General features: G+C 41.0%; 1 protein-coding gene across 2 annotated transcripts in view; it reads left to right on the forward strand.

Annotated features, from left to right (window-relative positions):
* Positions 1–18,809, forward strand: part of AGPAT4 (1-acylglycerol-3-phosphate O-acyltransferase 4) — a 425,215-nt gene that overhangs the window by 309,548 nt on the left and 96,858 nt on the right. The window contains exons 4-5 of one of the 2 annotated variants that reach the window (XM_078646932.1): positions 7,283–7,444; positions 17,836–17,989. In XM_078646932.1, the coding sequence (XP_078503058.1) occupies positions 7,283–7,444; positions 17,836–17,989 (316 nt within the window). The remainder of the gene's footprint in view (positions 1–7,282; positions 7,445–17,835; positions 17,990–18,809) is intronic. The other variant, XM_078646933.1, reaches the window with a different exon arrangement.

The following is an 18,809-nucleotide window of genomic DNA, read 5'->3' on the forward strand; positions in this document are numbered from 1 at the left end:
ATCTTCCCTATCTGCAGTATATATATCAGCCGATCATCTGCATAGAGAGCCACTTTATTACACAAGTTTCCGCTTTCAACATAAATAATCTCCGCCTCTCGCTTAGGTGGCTGGCTCTATGCAAAAGTTAAATAATAAGGGTGACAGTGGGCAACCTTGAAGAGTTCCACTTTCTATTCTAAAACTCAATGTCAAGTTTCCATTGACTAGGACATTTGCATTGGGTGCCTTGTACAGTGCTTGTATCGCTCTAACATAATTGCCTTTTATGCCATATTGTTGAATAGCCACTCACAATGTCCAGTTGCCCTGTCAAAATATTTGGCAGCCTCTAAGGTAATAATTGAAAAGGAGTCTGGAATTCCACTGCAAGATCTATAATACCGATCAACAGGTGAGTCAGCGCTTGTATTTGTCTGCCAGGAATAAAGCCTTTTTGGTCTTCATGCATCAAATGAACCATATATCCACTTAATCTCATGGCCAAATACCAAAAAGATTTTATAATTGCCAATGAGCAGTGAGATGGGTCTGTAAGACTCACATGTTTTAGGATCTTTATTAGGCTTCAAAATATGGGCAATTGTTTCCGCATACCAGGAATCAGGGGCATTCTCCCTCTCCACTAAGGCTAAATTAAACTTCTTTTTATAACAGGGCCAGAGATTTCTAAACCCTCCCCTGTGATACCATTGGGGCCAGCAGCTTTCCCTTTTCTAAGCATCTACAATGGGGGTGTTTAGTTCTTTCAATAGAGCGCTGGCATATTTTGCTTCTTTATCCAGACCCTCTAGGATTTAGCGATTTCCCGTTTTTCCGCGAAATCGGCACTTTTGTAAAAATGCAGTGATTTTTACAAAAGTGCCCGCAAAATTGGCACCGTTGTAAAAATTCGGCGATTTTTACAAAAGTGCCCACGGAATTGAAGGGTAGCGGCTGCCGACCCAGGCTGGAGGAAGGGCTATAAATGCTCAGGCTATATGGTTTAATGTACAGTATGCCCAAAAGAACCAGGATATTTAATATGTGAGGAAAGTACCCAATTCATTTATTCACGTTATCCATGTCACTATTTAAAAAAAAAAGGAAAAAATCAGTTTTAACTATTATGCTAGCGACTAGCGCCTTTTGTAATTTGTTATGAGTGTGCAACATAGACAATAATTTAATAAAGTTACTTGCCTGGTTGTAGTTACTTTAACACTTGTTGAAATGTATGTAGAATTGTACATTTACATACGTTTTAATTGTGGGATTCACTTTTTAACGTACATAAAATATATTTAGCTTGAACTGTAACTTGGTCAGCTAGATGCGCAGTGCTGACCACGAGAGCCAGCATCAAGCACAAGTACCTCTGTCAATAGTCATTGTCTTACTTCCCTATACAGACCCTACAGGATTTCGTGATTTCAATCAGTATACAGTCACTCTTCTAACATACTACCTGCATATGTCATTGGTTTAACGTAGACACTTCTTTCTGTTTTATTCTTTCAGGCTCACACTTTGGTCGTTATCAATTTTGTGGCCAAACAATCCTGTTTTATCTGTTTGGCGCTGTGTACTTTGCGCTCTTCGTCTAGTATTTAAAGCCGGATTGAGCAGCTTCCTCCAAGTGGGGCCATTGTATTTTCCAGTTCCTATTCATTCGGCAGACCGGGGACCACTGATTCAGTCTCTCAGAGACAGGATTGTTTGGGCACAAAATTGATAACAACCAAAGTGTGAGCCTGAAAGAATAAAACAGAAAGAAGTGTCTACGTTAAACCGATGACACATGCAGGTAGTATGTTAGAAGAGTGACTATATACGGAGTGACCCTGTGGACCGGCAAAAACTGGAGAACAGACAAACACAAAAGACAGAGCCCTGTAGAGAACCCGAAAACTGATGTCATAGGGTTTGAAACGCGTCGGCATATTTAAAAGAGGGCATATTTAAAAGAAATTGACTTTGAATGTCCAGTGGACCTATGAGTTTATTTGTGGCCCTTTGAAACCCTCTTTTTGAATTTTTTGAATTCTTTGAATTTCTTTCTCCGCATTAGTTTGTTGTTGATGGAATATTCAGTGCAATTTGACGTAGCCTTGTCGTTGGTGTCATTAAATAACACCTCACATAATTGATGTTTGCTGATGAAAATTGAACATAAAGTGTATATAGCATTTATATGTATTGGGTAATTGTATTGTATGCATGTTGATTTGTATTGTATTCGTGTGTCAAAATGTACAGTGTTTTTCTTAGATATTGATGAAAATGAAAATAACCAAAAAATAACAAAATAAAAAGGTATGAATAAAGGGTACCTGACAAACTAGATTGATATCAGTTTGTTTTGCTCAATTTTGAGGTAAAAAAGAAATGTGTAGATTTTGAAGGTCCAACCAACTGCATGTCCCAAGACCTAACTCCGTTAATTTAACAAAATAACATATTCTGGAGCATGAACAGGAGTATGTTTTCTAGCAAAAGCATGGGTGGAGGGTTTAAGATGCTATGATTATAGAGGCTTCTGACTCTTAGACTTGGGGGTGATTAGCAAGGAGATGGCTGATGTGCACGTTATTTTATGTGTGGGATGCTTACACCGCATGTTTAATGGTAGGTTGTGTAGGTGCTAAATGCTTACTTTGAACCCCACCTTATTTACTACCTACAACCTGCCCTGATCTGTCGAACACAGCAACGGTGGATGCACCAAAGACTAGTGCTACTTTTCTGTCCCTCCTCATGCTATGCACTGGTCCACCTCTCCCCTCCCCCCCCCCCCCCCCCACCCGGCACCCCTCCCACTCATCCCTCTCTCTCGTACCATCTCCTACCCCTCTCTCTCGATCGCTCACATACTCTCCCCGCTTCTCTCATATGGTTGACTTCAGGTCTCCAAGCACAGTTTCTTTTCCGTGCCTTTTCAAGGTTTCCTTCACAAAAACCCACGCTACCCTCCTCCTCTCAGGGTGTCTTCCGCAAACACAGATCCTCCCTCGGTATGCTTCTGTAGCATGCTCTCCCCTTCTTTCTACAGCTCTCTTTCTGCTCCTCTATCTGGGGTTTATTCACCACTTCAAGCACAAACTACCCATCCCTCTCTATCTTCCTTAATAACTATTCTGTGAAGCTGTCACCTCTATCTATTCACCATGTCACATAATTCCACTGCACAAATACACTACGCACCACACAATTCCTCCACACAAAATTCCACAACTAAAAAATTCTAATCCAACACACATAATTTCACTAGACACCACGTACATCCACTCTAAACCAAAAGACATTAGTAAAAAACATTATCATTTACAATTCCAATAGCTATAACTCTCACAGATACGAGACCTAGTGCATTTTTCTTTCCTCAACCTCTCCTTTCTCTTTCTTTAGCTGTCGTTTTTGCCTTCTGCCTCTCATTTCTCTTTCTGTCCCTCTCATTTACCTATTGGTTCTCTTTCTTTCCATCTTGTTTCTTTCTCTCTTGTTTTGCTTTCTCTCCCTCACATTTTTCCTATGCACTCTCGTTTGTCCATTACTCCGCCATTTATATTTTTTATGAACTCTAGTTCCTGCTCTTTTTCTGAGTTTGTTTCCCTTTCTCTCCTCGTTCTACTTCATATATATTTGTATTCTTTTTCTTTCAGTCTCTGTCCATCACTCTTTCTCACTCATTTCTTTTGTCTAACTCACTTCTCTTCTTTCATCACCTTGCATCAGCACCTCAGCATCAGCACAGCACCACCTCATCATCAGTGCACCACCACCAGTGCATCAGCACCATCGCAGTACCGCCTCAACGTCAGCACAGCACCATATCAGCACATCACCACCTCTGCATCAGTGCACCACCACCAGTGCAGCACCATCGCAGACCCACCCCAGCAGGAATTCAGCACCAACGTAGCTTGACTTCAGCATCAGCGCAGCCCTTCTCCCCGCATCAATGCAGCATCAGTATAGCCCCAACTCTGTATTACTCAGCACCACCTGAGCACCAAGGCAGCACCACAACATGACTCTGCACTGCCACAGCATGGCTCATCACCACCTCAGCATCAGCACAGCACCATCTCCTGATCAGTGCACCACCACCAGTGCAGCACCACGTCAGCACCAGCGCAGCATCACCTCAACACAGAACCGCATCAGCACAGCACCACCACCAGTGCAACACCACCTCAGTGCATCACCACAGCACCAACTCAGAACCACCTGAGCATCAGCACTGCACCACAACAGCATCACTCAGTGCCACCACAGCATCACTCAGCACCAGCGCATTTCTTTAGCATCACTCAACACCACCACAGCACGACCACCTCAGCACAGCACCATCTCTGCATCAGTGCACCACCACCAGAGCAACGCCACCTCAGGACCAATTCAGCATTCGCACAGCACCACCTCAGCACCAGCACAGCACTAATTCGACAACACTCAGCACTAGCACAGCACCAACTGAGAGTTACCAAAGCACCACCTCAGCACTTTCTCCATACAAACACACCACCACCTCAGTATCACTCAGCACAGTACAATCTCATCATAAGTGCACCACCACCAGAGCAGCACCACCTCAACACCAATTCAGCATTAGCACAACACCACCTCAGCACCAATTCAGCATTCGCACAACACCACCTCAGCCCCAGCGCAGCACTAATTAGACAACACTCAGCACCAGCTCAGCAACACCTGAGGGTCACCAAAGCACCAATTCAGCACTTTCTCCGTACAAACCCCACCACCTCAGTATCACTCAGCACCAGCACAGTACAATCTCATCATAAGTGCACCACCTCCTCATCAGTTCACCACCACCAACTCAGCTCCAGCGCAGCACCATCTCAGCATCAGCACAGCACCACCTCCGCATCAGCATAGCACCAGCTCCTAATCAGTGCACCACCACCAGCGCAGCATCACCCCAGCACCACTTCAGAACCAGCACAGCACCACCTCAACATCAACACAGAACCGCATCAGCACAGCACCACCTCCGCTTCAGTGCACCGCCACCTCAGCTCCTCACCAAAGCATCAACTCAGCAACATTCAGCACCACCACCAGCTCAGCCCTACCTCAGCACCAACACAGCACCACTTCAGCATCAGCACAGCCTCACCTCAGCACCAGAGCAACCCCACCTCAGCAGCAGTTCAGCACCAATGCAGCACCACTTCAGCATCAGCACAGCAAGACCTCATCACTAAGAACCTCCTGCTCACCAGCTCCACACTACCTCAGCTTGACTCAGCACCACTGCAACATCACCTCAGCATCACCTCCGCACCACCACACCGCCACCTCTGCACCACCTCAGTCTGACTTCAGAATCTGGCATCTGTTGATTCTCCCCTAGTCTCGGTCTACTGCTAGTGTTGTAATTTAGGTACTATTTCACAACCTCCACCCTCACGTTGTTATTAGAACAAGCAGGAAGAAGTTGCCAGCATTGCAGAGCCAAGAAAACTAGAAGATATTGTTTATGTTAATTCTGTTTTTAAATAGGGTAATTCAGTTGTACATAATGTCTTTTTTGTTGTATGTATAAGGTAACAAAAATACTTGTGACACTTTTTTATTATAACTTTTTAACCCCTTAACTGCTGCGTAAAATACGCCGCAGTGCGGGCGTTCTTTAGCGCGGGCGGGGCCGCGTCGGCAAACGGACGTGCGCAGCACTACTGAGGTAGTGCTCGTGATGGCCGTTGGCCGACGAACGCACTCAACGGGTTAACATCCCACACACCAGCTTCACTTCTTTAAAAACAGCCTAAAAACATTGCCAAAGCCAATAGCTTTTATATAACACTCATAAGGTCCCAAAGGCGAGACCTTTTGGTTATGCCAATGCATATTTTATGTTTAAGCTTGGTTTGTGATTCCAAAACATAGGGATAACAAATGAGTTTCTTCTCATTTATTGGTTCTCCTAATAAAGTCCTATATATGCTTGTAGTTCCCCATTTAGGATGTATAATTTACTTAACGAAGCCGTTAAAAATAAAAATTATTTCCTTAAAATGCTGGTGTTCTTGAAGGTCACTTGAATGTTTTCACTATCCTGTTACTAAAGTCTTTCAGTAATTTTGTGATTGCTGCCCTCACACTATTAACAAAGATGGAATTATTGTACTGTCTATGGTATTCATTTAGATTTGGGCACCTACTAAATGAATCCGACAGGTAATGTAGATTGTAATAATTTACAGTTTACTGATACAGCATTATGAAATATGTTTATTAGTAGCTTGTAACATTTGACAAGAACGGTCATTTGAAATTCGGTTTCTGAAAAAAAACATTTTTTTTGCTGGACAATCCAGGGTCAATCAACATGTTCTACATGCATTCCATTGACGGAGGTAAATACTCCAGTACTGATATTAGTAGAAAGACATGAAAAATGTTTGCTTAGCATTGTGAGCGTTACACTTTCTGTCCTTCTACAAGGCATCACCATAGCACAGCATCCTGCGTCTTTACTGGACTTTGAGTAGGTATACAGCATAGATACTCCCAAACGTTTCCCGAGGGGCAGCAAAGTGTGGTTTGTGGTTAGCCCGAGGGCCGCATTAATGGTAGCAGGATGGGAGTGGGGCTTTGTGGGTGGTTAAATGTTGCAGGATACTTCGTTAGAATATTTTACTTAAGTTCAGTTAGCTTTAAATAAAAGCTTCCCCATTTGTTTAACATCTTGCTGAATGTTAGTGCTCACTGAAGTAAACAGCAGCCCAAGGCTGCTGTTAACCTGGGGACCACATGTGAAGTTCAGGAGGGCCACAGGCGGTCCCCGGACCGTACTTTGAGTATCACTAGCTGTACAGCCTGGTACAGAAAGATCACCCCAGAAGTAGTTACTCTGACGTTCCCTCTGCACATTGTGGAAAGTATAGGATAATGCAGTGGCTTAGCTAGACCTTTTGAAGCCCACGGTGGTCCGTGCATTTGCCGCCCCACTACCACCTCAAGTAAGAATGGGATGTGAAGGGGTGGCTGACAGACACATGACGACAAGGGTAAAAGTGTTGCTGCCCCCAAAACTTGTGCCTCCTGGGGAGGACCGCCCTCCAGCCCCCCCCCCCCCAACCACCTTCATACGCCATTTGGAATGATGACGTCTTCTACAAGTAATGGATCAATGAGATTCATTGTCATATGAGTAACTTTTTTTATCTGCATTTATTCTTGTAAATGTGCCCAACTTGAAAAGAGAACATGTTAGATACAGCAAGCTTGATCATAATTGTGACCACTTTCTGTTCTGTTCTTTTTATGACAGAGTTCCAAGGTGCTAGCAAAGAAGGAACTCTCCTACATTCCTGTCATTGGCTGGATGTGGTATTTTCTGGAGGTTGTCTTTTGTTCACGGAGGTGGGAAGAAGATCGGAAAACTGTAGTACAAGATTTGCACAATCTCAGGGATTACCCCGAAGACTTCTGGGTAAGCAGTATGAGTGGGTGCTCTTTTCCATTTAAAATGGTTGCAATGACTGGGGTCCCTGTTCTGACGACGTGTGCCCTGTGACTCCACGCTACACTCGAGTGGTTGGATTGACGCATGTACCCTTTGGCTAGTAGGCCTGAAGAGATGCGGTGAGTTCTTTGAACAATGATGGTTCCAACGATGTACATACTGAACAGTAGGACCACTGGTTCAGTATAACACACCGTTGATACTGCACATTACCTTTTACATGTGCATGTACCTCACCTTGTTGCAGTAGCTGTATGCTCGACCCTGATGAAGGCCACAACACTTTTGACAGGACTCTAGGCCGAAACATGTTGGTCATACACTAATACAGAAGCCTCTAATGATGGCAGCTGTATTTTCAGCTATTTGTTTTTAATCCTGTCACAAGGTAGCCGATTAAAGTTGCCTTATATCTAACCTTGGATATAGTTTTAACCATGTTCATCTTAGCACTGTTTTTCACATTAAGCACAACATGCTTACATAGGGTTTTAGTCTAACCCTCCTCACCTACAATAAAAACATCCCTGTGCTCCTCCCTCGCAGCAAGGGAGTTGTAGCCCGTGTAGAGACCAGGTCTTTCACGCGAAGAGGCACCCCTATGATGAAGCATGACACCTTTGGTGTGTGAGAGGAACCGTCCTTAAATGTATCCCCCTCAAATACATGGTTGATTAAATCTTGTTGCACTTCTTACCGTTTCTTGGACCCATACCCTTTTTTGTGTTTGATATTATGAGTGGGGAGGTGGCTCACGCAGGTCCTTAAATCTCCTCCAGCCCCCCTAGTGTGTATTCAAGAACTGGCCTGAGTCATTCTTTCTTTCATTGATCGAAATGGCAAATGCTGATGCACACATTAAAATATAATCTGCGGTTCCCAAGTTTGTTCCCACAGAGGTCGATCTGAGCAAGACGAAGTGTTTATAATTGTTAGATGAATGTCAGGGGATTTTACTTCCTAAAGAAAGATGATAAAAATAAGCGTTTATTCCAAACCCAGACCTTTTTACCGGATAATATTATTTTATCCAATGCCAAATCGTTTCTATTAACAAAATTTGAGTAATGTTATTACAGCATATAAAAATAGAGCTTGGATTATTAAGGCTAATATTAGATACAGCCCTAAATTATCAGCAGGTACCCAACAAGATATGTGTAGATCACCTCACCAACTTTTTGGCATGCTTAATCATGGGTGACCTATCCACACCAAGGTAGGTGAATACCACCTTGGTGGACTCTATCGCTATCCGAGAGTTTAGACAAAGTTTGACTGGATAGTCGAAGGGATGCAGATTTTTATGAACAGAATGTGAGTAATAGAAAAGGACAATTATTTTCTATGAAGGGAATGTGAGTAACATTCAATAGTAACTGTATCCTCTGCATCCTAATAATTCTGCTTGCAGAGGAAAGACTAAAAACGGAATTTAGTACATAAATATGTATAGGCTACTGTTATCACTTTGCCATTATGGTGATGTTCATCCAATTCTGCTCCCCTTGCCTTAGGCCAAGGTTGTGTTGCCTTCACAAAAAGTTAAATGATACTCGATGGAGTGAATCTTATGCCAAAAACTATCTTTTGCAAGTTTTTGTATCGCCTACAACCATCCATTAAAACGTCCCTGATGAACACTGTTCTTGATCTTTTGTGTGCCACTAAATGTTGAAGCTGAACTTGTTGCTACAAAAATAGAGTAGGTAGTGATTATTGTGTGTCAGTGAAGGCTTCCCAGATGAGCAAAGTTTTTTTGTTGTTGTTGCTTTTTAACTGTATTTATTTATAAGTAATTTAGGGCCAGATGTAGGTAGGCCAATACCGGTCGGTAACGGCCGAAATTACCGAATTTCGTCCGTTACCGGCCGGTATTGGGCATTTGAGATGTAGGAGGCTGGTAAAAGGATTCGGTAATTTACCGAACGGTAATTTAAGGAATCGGTAAATTACCGATTTGGTAAATTACCGAATCCTTAATGTAGGGAGCACTCGAGTGAGTGCATTTTTCATTTAAGGATTCGGTATTTACCACCAACTACAAGTTGGTGGTAAATATCGAAAACCTTTGAAAAAGCTAATTTGTGCTTTTCCAAAAGTGCCATGTGGCAGACATACATGCCTTTAGTGCATGTATGTGAGCCACATGTGCACCCATGCACTATTCAGGGGTGCAACAGGGTGTCAATGTGACACCCTGCCACCCTTGTAAGTCTTCCCCTATTACCGATTTGGTATTTACCGAATCGGTAATTCCCATTCATTCCTATGGCAGGCCCATAGGAATGAATGAGAATTACCAAATCTGTAAATACCTTAACGGTAATTACCGAATTTTACCGATTTGGTAAAATTCACCAAATTTTTTCATACATAGCGTTTATTGATTCTAAAATACCAAATCGGTAAAATTCGGTATTTTAGAATCTGTAAATGTAGATTACCTACATATGACCCTTAGTGTGGTAAGCTCTCTTCTAAGCCCTGCTGAGACTACAATGAATTCCATTTTCACACTACACCTTAAGGGCCCAATACAAAACAAATTGCTGTGCACCAGATGAGGAGTCCCGCCTCGGAACTGTGTTGATTCAGAACTCTCCACAACATGTTTTGCAAAGATCGATGACAAACACCTGTCTCGCTTGTGCCATTTGGAATTTACACTTGTAAAAAGACATGGCATTCACAAACCTATCTGGAGGTCACTTTTTCCTTCAACCTGCCTGTGTGGAATTTTCACTTGCAAAAAAATCTGCTTGTGCATGATTATGAAATTGGTGATATGTCATCCATTTATTTATTGGTGTATTTGTCTATTTATGTTGTATTTTCTCTGAAAAAAGTTTACGCGCTTGGCCTTTTTTCTATCACAGTCCCTGTGAAGCTGTGGGATGTTCACTAACATACCTGCACCATATGCATCATTTATGCGTGGATCAGTCAGTCAGTCAGTCAAAGTACTTTTATTCGATTTTGATGAAAATCATAAAAAGACATTTCATACAAAAATTCATGAATACGTTTACAAATACATCAAGTGCAATCATATTAAAAAGATTAAAATGCATGACCAAGGCTTTACAATACAACCTTATAAAGATATGCATCATTTATGCGTGGATCATTTGGGTGTAAGTGTAGAAGTTCATATACTTGTGGGGAATGTATTGATTGCAACTGTTAATGAATCCCCACAGAATAAGGACTCATGAATTTGGTCTCGTGTGCATGGCCACGTGTGTTGTAACTGAAAAATATGAATTGTTGGTAGACATTTAGCACTACTAATTTAATTCTCCGCACACAAAAATATGACATCCTACTTTTGTGCATGGGTACTGGCTTCGAGTTCTGGTTTTCCACTTTTCCCCTTTAATTAACCTTTGTAGGTAATGCGTTTTTAAAATTGAACCCTGTATTTAGCTGACCCCGCTTGAGTATTGCTCAGCTCTGTCTGTACTGGATCACTTGAGCAGGTACACAGGTCCTAAAGTCCTCTTCAGCATGGATGCCAGAGCTTCTTTAACTCACTGTACCTTTTAAACCTCTCCATCCAAGGTAGCTGCAGACCATTCAGTGTTCCAATGCCTACAACTATCCCTTACTAAGGGGGCTGCAACATCAACTCCTTGCATCTTCAGGAAAGTTCTGAAAACTTAGATTTTTAACAACAACGACTAACCGTCCCTTTTTCCCTTGAAGTGTGAAGACCATGCTATTGAAAGCAGTGCCAAGACACCTCTGTGTATGCACACGCTATATAAATAATTTTAACATAACATTGCATCCTTTTAACTTTAATGTAATGGTTAAGCAGCCTTTTTGAGTGATGTTCCAGTGGTTTCTGTCTTACCTCACACTGACGTCCATCTCTTGGTTTCCTTAGAACCCCCAACCAATTTTTATTGTCTTCAAGTTTCCCAGAGCTATGTCCTATTCTCCATGTTCCCGCTAGAAATTAGATCCTGCTTGTTGAAGTCTATAGGGATCCTAGCCAGGAAAAAGGCCCAGCTTCATAAAACCATAATTTATTGCTGTCTTCTTACAGCACAAAGGATAGAAGTGAAGGTTGAGCTTCTTCTACAGCCTCTTAAAACATCCTTGCCAGTAGATTAGTGCAACTCCGTTTAACGTATTTCATGTAAGAGGTAGACCTCTTCCTTTAGTTGTGCTCATTTCTACTTACTGATCTAATGTCTCTGGTTTAGTTGATGTTCTGGTCTAGAAAAAACAGAACATTGACATGTAGTAAGAGACATCCAGCCATTCAAGGTCAACCTCATACATACTGAATAAAACTCCTTGCCAGAGTCGCAGACACTGAACTAGACTAGGGTTAGCCTTCTTACAGCCGAAACGGTAGCTTGATTACTTCAATGGAGACCTACGCAACTAGAATCTAGTATATTTGTTTTACTCGCCAGTTGTAATAAGCAAGTTGTGTCATCTCTTATGCTGAAACTTGTTTTATCAGTTTATCAGTTGTTTTATACTTTCCTGAGAAAAACCCTGCTTGGAGATTATTACACACTGTGCACCATTGGGAAACCATGATCTCCATACCATTTTTGTTGCGTGGCATTGCTTAAGTAGGGGGCAATGATTGCTTGAAATGGTTGCTCTAGACTTTGAGACAACAGACTGTTAGCTGTCTTGGAATCGTATTTTCCGTCTTGAGAATAAGAGTAAAATAATTAGTGGCCATTGTAAACTTCCTCTTTTAAAACCTGACTTGATGGTTGGATTGAGGAGCACTGTATTCATCTACTTTTGCGACTCATGTTTTATGTGTACAGGGAAGAGGGGTGAAAATTCCACGGCCTACGTCTGAGACAGGGCTGCAATCTCATATATAGTTCACTAACACTATGTGTGGGTCACCCATAGTTCCACAAAGACAAATTTGCAATGTAGAGAGAATTCAGGGTAGCCAATGTAGTAATAATAAATTATCAAGAAATAATCATTTTTGTTCACTGGAACATGTAGAAATAAATGACGTGTTTCTGGTTTTCATGTTATCTCCATAATTGTTATACTGAACAGCCTTGAGAAAGCCCCAGGCTGCACGCCACAAGGAGCGAAACACACGTTGCTGCCCTTTATGGTGAATAACCTACTGATTGAACTGAAATTTGCTCCAGTAAACTATTAAAAGTAACAAACATACCACACAAAACTGAAGAAGTTCATGTATTGTACTTGTTCCAGTGAACAATGAGTATTCTTTCTTCATTAGTTCGTATTACTGCATCGATTACCCAGTACTCTCTTCTCATTCTGTATTTTGCATTGAATTGAATTGTTGTATATCTCTCTGGTTTAATTAAGAATTGGCAGTGTTTTAATGTCCTAAAGTGGATTCTTTATAGTTCTTGATTTGTATAATGCTGAATAAATGATGGTAACCTAAAAACGAATTTAGGTTTAATTAAACAGACTCATGAACCTAGAATAACATCTCAAATTGAAGGTGACTACTGATCCTAATCTGTCACATAAATCCCTATATTTATGTACTTGTTCTGATTGATGGCAAATAAAGAAAGAGCAAATTATTTTGGACAAATTATTGTAAAAAAGAACGAAAGTATAGCTTCGGGATAAGGCAGATGGATTTCAGAGCTAGACCTTCTGAACAGAAATATGAAGAACAAGACGATACAACCATTTATTAGGAGAAATGATTATAAAAAGCAGCAGAACAAATGCTTTGTACAGTATTCATCTAATTATGTAGCGACTACGTAATACGTTTTTTGAGACTTTGTGCAGTCACTTAGAAAATCAGCTGCAAGGCAAGCTGACCCTGTTAAGATCTTACCATATATTTCATCACAGTGGCCTACATAAAATGAAGAGGCTAAAATGATTAAGCTTGATAGTTCCCTATAGAAATCCCTTTGGTTTTTAACAGTGAAAAATGAGAATATTGTCACTGTTTGTTCATCTGCATATACTAACACATCCCCTGCTGTTTTTGTTTTATTTACCTCTAGAAATTAATAGTGCCAACCCATGTACTGGCTAGAAATTTAACACTTCAGCTGTTCAGCATTTACCACCCCAAACACGCTGTAACAGGGATGGAAGAATATGAACCAATTCTTAAGAATTTGCAAAAGGAAGCACAGGTGTAGGGAAACAGGGCAGAAGGAGCCAGGTAGAATACTTTTCTTAAACCAAGAAGGATTTTAGGACCCTAGCCAAGCCGCACACATACTCCAGGATCAGGAGGCTAATGATAGAGGAGCTCCTGGACGCAGCTGAAGAACAAATTACACATGAGCTATTAGCACTTACACCCCCTACATGCACAATCTCCCACCAGTGCATTGGAAAAGGAGTAATCACCAAGTGCACTATGCGATACTGTGACACGCCATGCAGTGGGATACTTTCCACAGCAGATTTGAATTAGGCGGAGGGTAAGAAACAAACATCCACACCCGTACTGCAATGCACCAGCAAAAATAACCCAAAAATATTTCAGGGCTACGCAGATTTGGACACCATGTCTAGAGAACCAACTCCCCTTTCCCACAGAGCTTATCCTCTTGGGAGGCATACCACAACTACTCACTGGACCAACACGCGTCAACTGACTTCCTTCCCACCCATGTGGAGCTGAGTTCTGATGGGCAAACCAACAACCACAGTTAAACTCAGTGCCAGAGTGCGCTGTCCAAAAAACGTTGTTACATTACAATAATGATTTCAAGTTTCTTTTGACAAAGAATTTTAAAATACTTTTTTCACTTTGGGCTACTTGCACTCTGGTGACCTTGCTGGTGCTCTGCTTATTTTTCTCCTTTGAGAGTGAAAAATCTTTCATTCAATACTGCTTCAAACCCGCACATATCAAGGGGGCCATTCTAGATTTCTTTATCCCTCTTGCTAAGAAAGATTGCATTCTGGTGGATAATCGTGCTCCAGAGGACTAGTCAGATTCTTTCCGTGGCTGTTACCTTGCACCGTTCACCTTGCCCATAAGATGCAAAACATGAGTGTGATACATTAAAAACCTAAACCTCAATCCCCTGGCTGCATGCCAATCTTCCAGTCTTATTCAGTTCCATGAGGATCATGATGTGTATGATGCAGCTAGACAGGGCAGCTGACTCCGAAATCCGGAGACTCACGGTTCGATCCCCGGCGTCGGTGGCAGATCAGCCCAGTACCATGTGACTCTGGGCATTAGCTCGTTTAATCTTCCTGACTGCCCCAGCGCCTTGACACCCTCAGATAATAGTTCGCACTTTACAAATACTGGACATTTACATTTAATTTACCTTTAACGTTATCATGATTGAGACCATAAATACTTTTACTCCCACTGAAAGAAAAAAGGACAAAAAGCAAAAGATCTGCTCCCTGGCACTCAAGGGAACTAAACAAAGAGAAGAAAAGACTTAGACTGACGCAGCGTTTATTGTGCCAGGGCCAAATAAAGTACACTTAAAGCACCTCTGCACTGCTAGAACACACAACACATATTTGAAGCAACAGATTCGGTTAAAATCAGCCCAATAATATTTTGAGTAGCCAAATCATCTGCGGTTTTCATAACTGCAATGAAAACCGCAGTTGATTTGACCAAAAAACTCAAGTTCTCAGGAGGTTCTTGCCAACTTCACAACTCACACGCTACTCTTTGAGACCCCTGCTTTCAACGAAACATGAGCTCTGATTCAGTCATTCTCAGGATTCAACCACACAGTTTAAAATGCAATTCACCCTTCCATTCACACTATTCTGTCGCATAACTCTTCAAAAAAGACCTGAAACAATGTAGCGAGATTTTCTTCCAGCAGCCATATACATCCCATCCTTCTTTGAATATTGTGCATGTTATGTTTATCTTGTACCTTCTGCCGCTGATAACAGTACTATATGATTAGGCTTTCCTGTTTTCAGTTTCTATTTTTGGTAAATTCTGGTGGGGTTTTTTCAGTCTGTTCAAGTGATTTTAATACCTTAAAAAAGTGGTTATCAGTGGTTACAAATATCTGTGTCATTAAAAACAACAGAAACTGTGTTTTTCCAGTGTTTATGGAACGTTTTGCTTTTAATATTGCTTGCTTTCTGCACTGATAGTGCATGGTATATACACAATGTACGTACAGTGTATGAGGTCCAAATACATTTTTGCAAATCAAACTTATTGCAGTACACCATACAATACTTCTTCAGCAAGTCTTTGGTCATGTGCGCTCGCTCTTTCCTTCCCATGTAAACTTTTATCTGTGAAAAGGCTCTCTCAACATTAGCACTTGAGACAGGCAGTGACAAAACAGCCAGTACACAATTTGCTAACTGTGGCCACTGTCATAGCTTTCCAAGCCAATACTGGAGCACTTGAAGATTGCGATTCTCTGGGCAGGTTCTGCAACATTTCCATTGAACTGGATGTTTATGCCTTCAGGGTTATTGAAGCGGTCAAAAATGAAGCACCACTTTTGAAACCACCGAAAAAATTCCCCTTTATGGAAGGAATCTAGAACTTATACAGAGTATCAAAGTGAGGTTTCGTTGACTTCAAATGCCATGGTTGGTGAAGGGACATTTCTATGCATCATTGCAAGCCATTTCTCATATATTGTAAAATAAAAGTTCCTGAATTGCTCTTCAACATTGCCTTGCATACCAAGTGGCAAGCACTCGAACATGGAACATGTTGCAGTTCCAAAGTCACTAAAGGTGTCACCTGGCCTACTCTCAAGGAGATATTTCACATATACACCAATTATGCTGAACACTTGGCAGACAAGGGTGTTTTCAGACTAGTTTTTTTATTATGTCCACTACAGCAGTTATGTTTTCATGTAAAAATCTAAGAATGCAGAACAGTGTACTTTTTCACAACACTATCAATATGCGACCAAGATCCTCACATTTCTTGCCTTCGGCATCATTACTCAGCAAAAATTCTGTAAACGGTTCCCCCATGGATAATATAGCATTCACAGCCCCTTGGATTGAGAACCATCAGCTAATCAACACAATTGGGATGACTCTTTCTTTGATGCCACACAAAGCACAAAATTAGAAATATTTGCATTTTAGTGCCCGCGCATAACAAAACAGTGCACCAGAATGGACTAAAAAGTCAATAGCATTCTTCATTAAGTCTGAAGATTGTAAAGAAACTTTCAGCATACCATCTAACAACTGGCAAGGATCTCTTACAGGGAAGCACTTCAGCTCAGGTATCGATTGTGACAGGTCATCACACACCTTTTTCATATATGTAGCTTAATCACTGTAAATACAAACAAAATCACTCCAATCTTTTTTGAACTTGGAAAGAACCTTTTTGCAGCAGCATTTCAAGTGACACTGCGTTCCATGTTTTCCAAAAGTCTGGTGTCTTGTTTTCACCACTATCCCAGATGCTTGGTGATTGCACTCTTTTCACATATACTTGTTACTATACCTTGCATTGAATGTTTAAAGCCTGAGGTGTTGGCAATTCACCTACTATCAATACTGACTCACTAGAAACTGGGGGCTGATGTATCAAGGGATTTTACCCATTTTCTGTGGGTAAATGTGATGGAACATATTGAAAAAGATTCTTTTGAAACCAACCATTTTACCTATCGGTGAAAGACTCAAATGCTGCCAAAATATCAAATCTGATTTTGATATTTCTTGATTCTTTACAGTTTGTAAAATAATTAAACGACCTAAAACATGCTTCTTAACCCTGTATCTTTGGACCAAAGATCACAAAACTGAAAAAAGCAAAAGGAAGAAAAAACAATATTTCAGTGACATCTCTAAACAACAAAACTCAAGCAGAATAATGTTAGCCCAGTCTTTCTTGCTGCTAGCTTGTATAACAGTTATATTGTATTGGCCCCTTCAGGAAGAAAATAAAAATGACTCTTTAACTCTCCTTTTCCTTTTTTGAATGCAATTTAGTTTGTGGTAGTGCAGGTGTTTTTTCAGTATTTACATGTTGGCACTGGTGAGGGCTATAGTCCTTTCGGTGGGGTTTTATCAGTTATTATAGGTTTGAACCTACAACCGGACAGCCTATATATGATTTAATGATTACTTGCATAGTACTGCACCTGCTCTCATGTACTTCTAATTGGAACTATGATGTAAATTGTTTTATATAGACTATGCCCTATGTTTTGATTTAGAAATTATCTCGCTTTAACTGCTAGGAATGGTGTTTTACACAACTGTGCTTCAATGTCTGTGCTCTGTATATAGTGTATATTATATGTAAAGCTCTTCGTTGTTCTCGAACCTTGTATATCCACTATAAAACTACTCACTAAATAAATTAATAGATAATTACATAAATAACCCCATTCGGTGGCCTTTTTTTATTACAGTTTCTAATCCACTGTGAAGGAACGAGGTTTACAGAGAAGAAACACGAGATCAGCATGCAAGTTGCCGAAGCCAAGGGCCTACCAAAACTAAAATACCACCTCTTGCCGCGAACTAAAGGATTTGCCATCACTGTACAGTGTTTGAGAAATGTAGGTAAGGAAAGTCGCATGCAGCAGAATTAAACATGTTCTTCTGTTAAACTGCTCTTACTTTTGATGGGATTAAAATATGTTGGTTGTATGTTAATATGTTTTTTAATGCGATATAATCATGTAGTTATATGAAGGTGTAGCACACCTTTTACTGGCTAGGCGTCTTTCATTCAGACTAGTGGTGAATAATAAGGTGTGTTGTTGAATATAGATAACATTACAAGTAAGGTACAGTGATAGAGGGCAAACATACACCTGTCCAGGAAGATCACAGACACTGGTACCAGAATCTGATAGTGCTTCAAAGAGAGTTCCTATGAGGAGAAGAATAAAACATCGGGGATTAAACCATCATGTTTTACATATTGTCCAAAGAAGGTGTTCTCTCAAGAGCAGACACCTCTGAGTAACATTCTTATTTTTTTAATGATTCCTTTGCACAATGCTCAGTGATTCAAGCATAAGCACTCACAAATGCAGACAGTAATAATTGCTACTACTTGTATTCGTTTATCATAATTTCTAGACATATTCCAAAGGTTGACGTACACACTCAGAAATTTGCTGTCAGGGCTGGATTGACAGTCAAGATTTTTCACCCATGGTAGATGGTCCCCAGCTCTACAATGGGGTACATGAGAACTTGATAATTTGCTTTTACGGATAAACGCTTTGGATATTCTAAATTAAGATAGAAATAATTCTACAAGAAACTGCTGTCTTGGAGAACAGAGCGGCAACTGGCTGAGCAGCCGCTTAATCCCCGGAGGCACCCGCGTCCCGCGCTTAGCGAGGCGAAGCTGAGACCCCTCTTACCTGCG

The sequence above is a fragment of the Lissotriton helveticus genome, chromosome 6 (genome assembly GCF_964261635.1).
Source record: "Lissotriton helveticus chromosome 6, aLisHel1.1, whole genome shotgun sequence".
Taxonomy (NCBI): domain Eukaryota; kingdom Metazoa; phylum Chordata; class Amphibia; order Caudata; family Salamandridae; genus Lissotriton; species Lissotriton helveticus.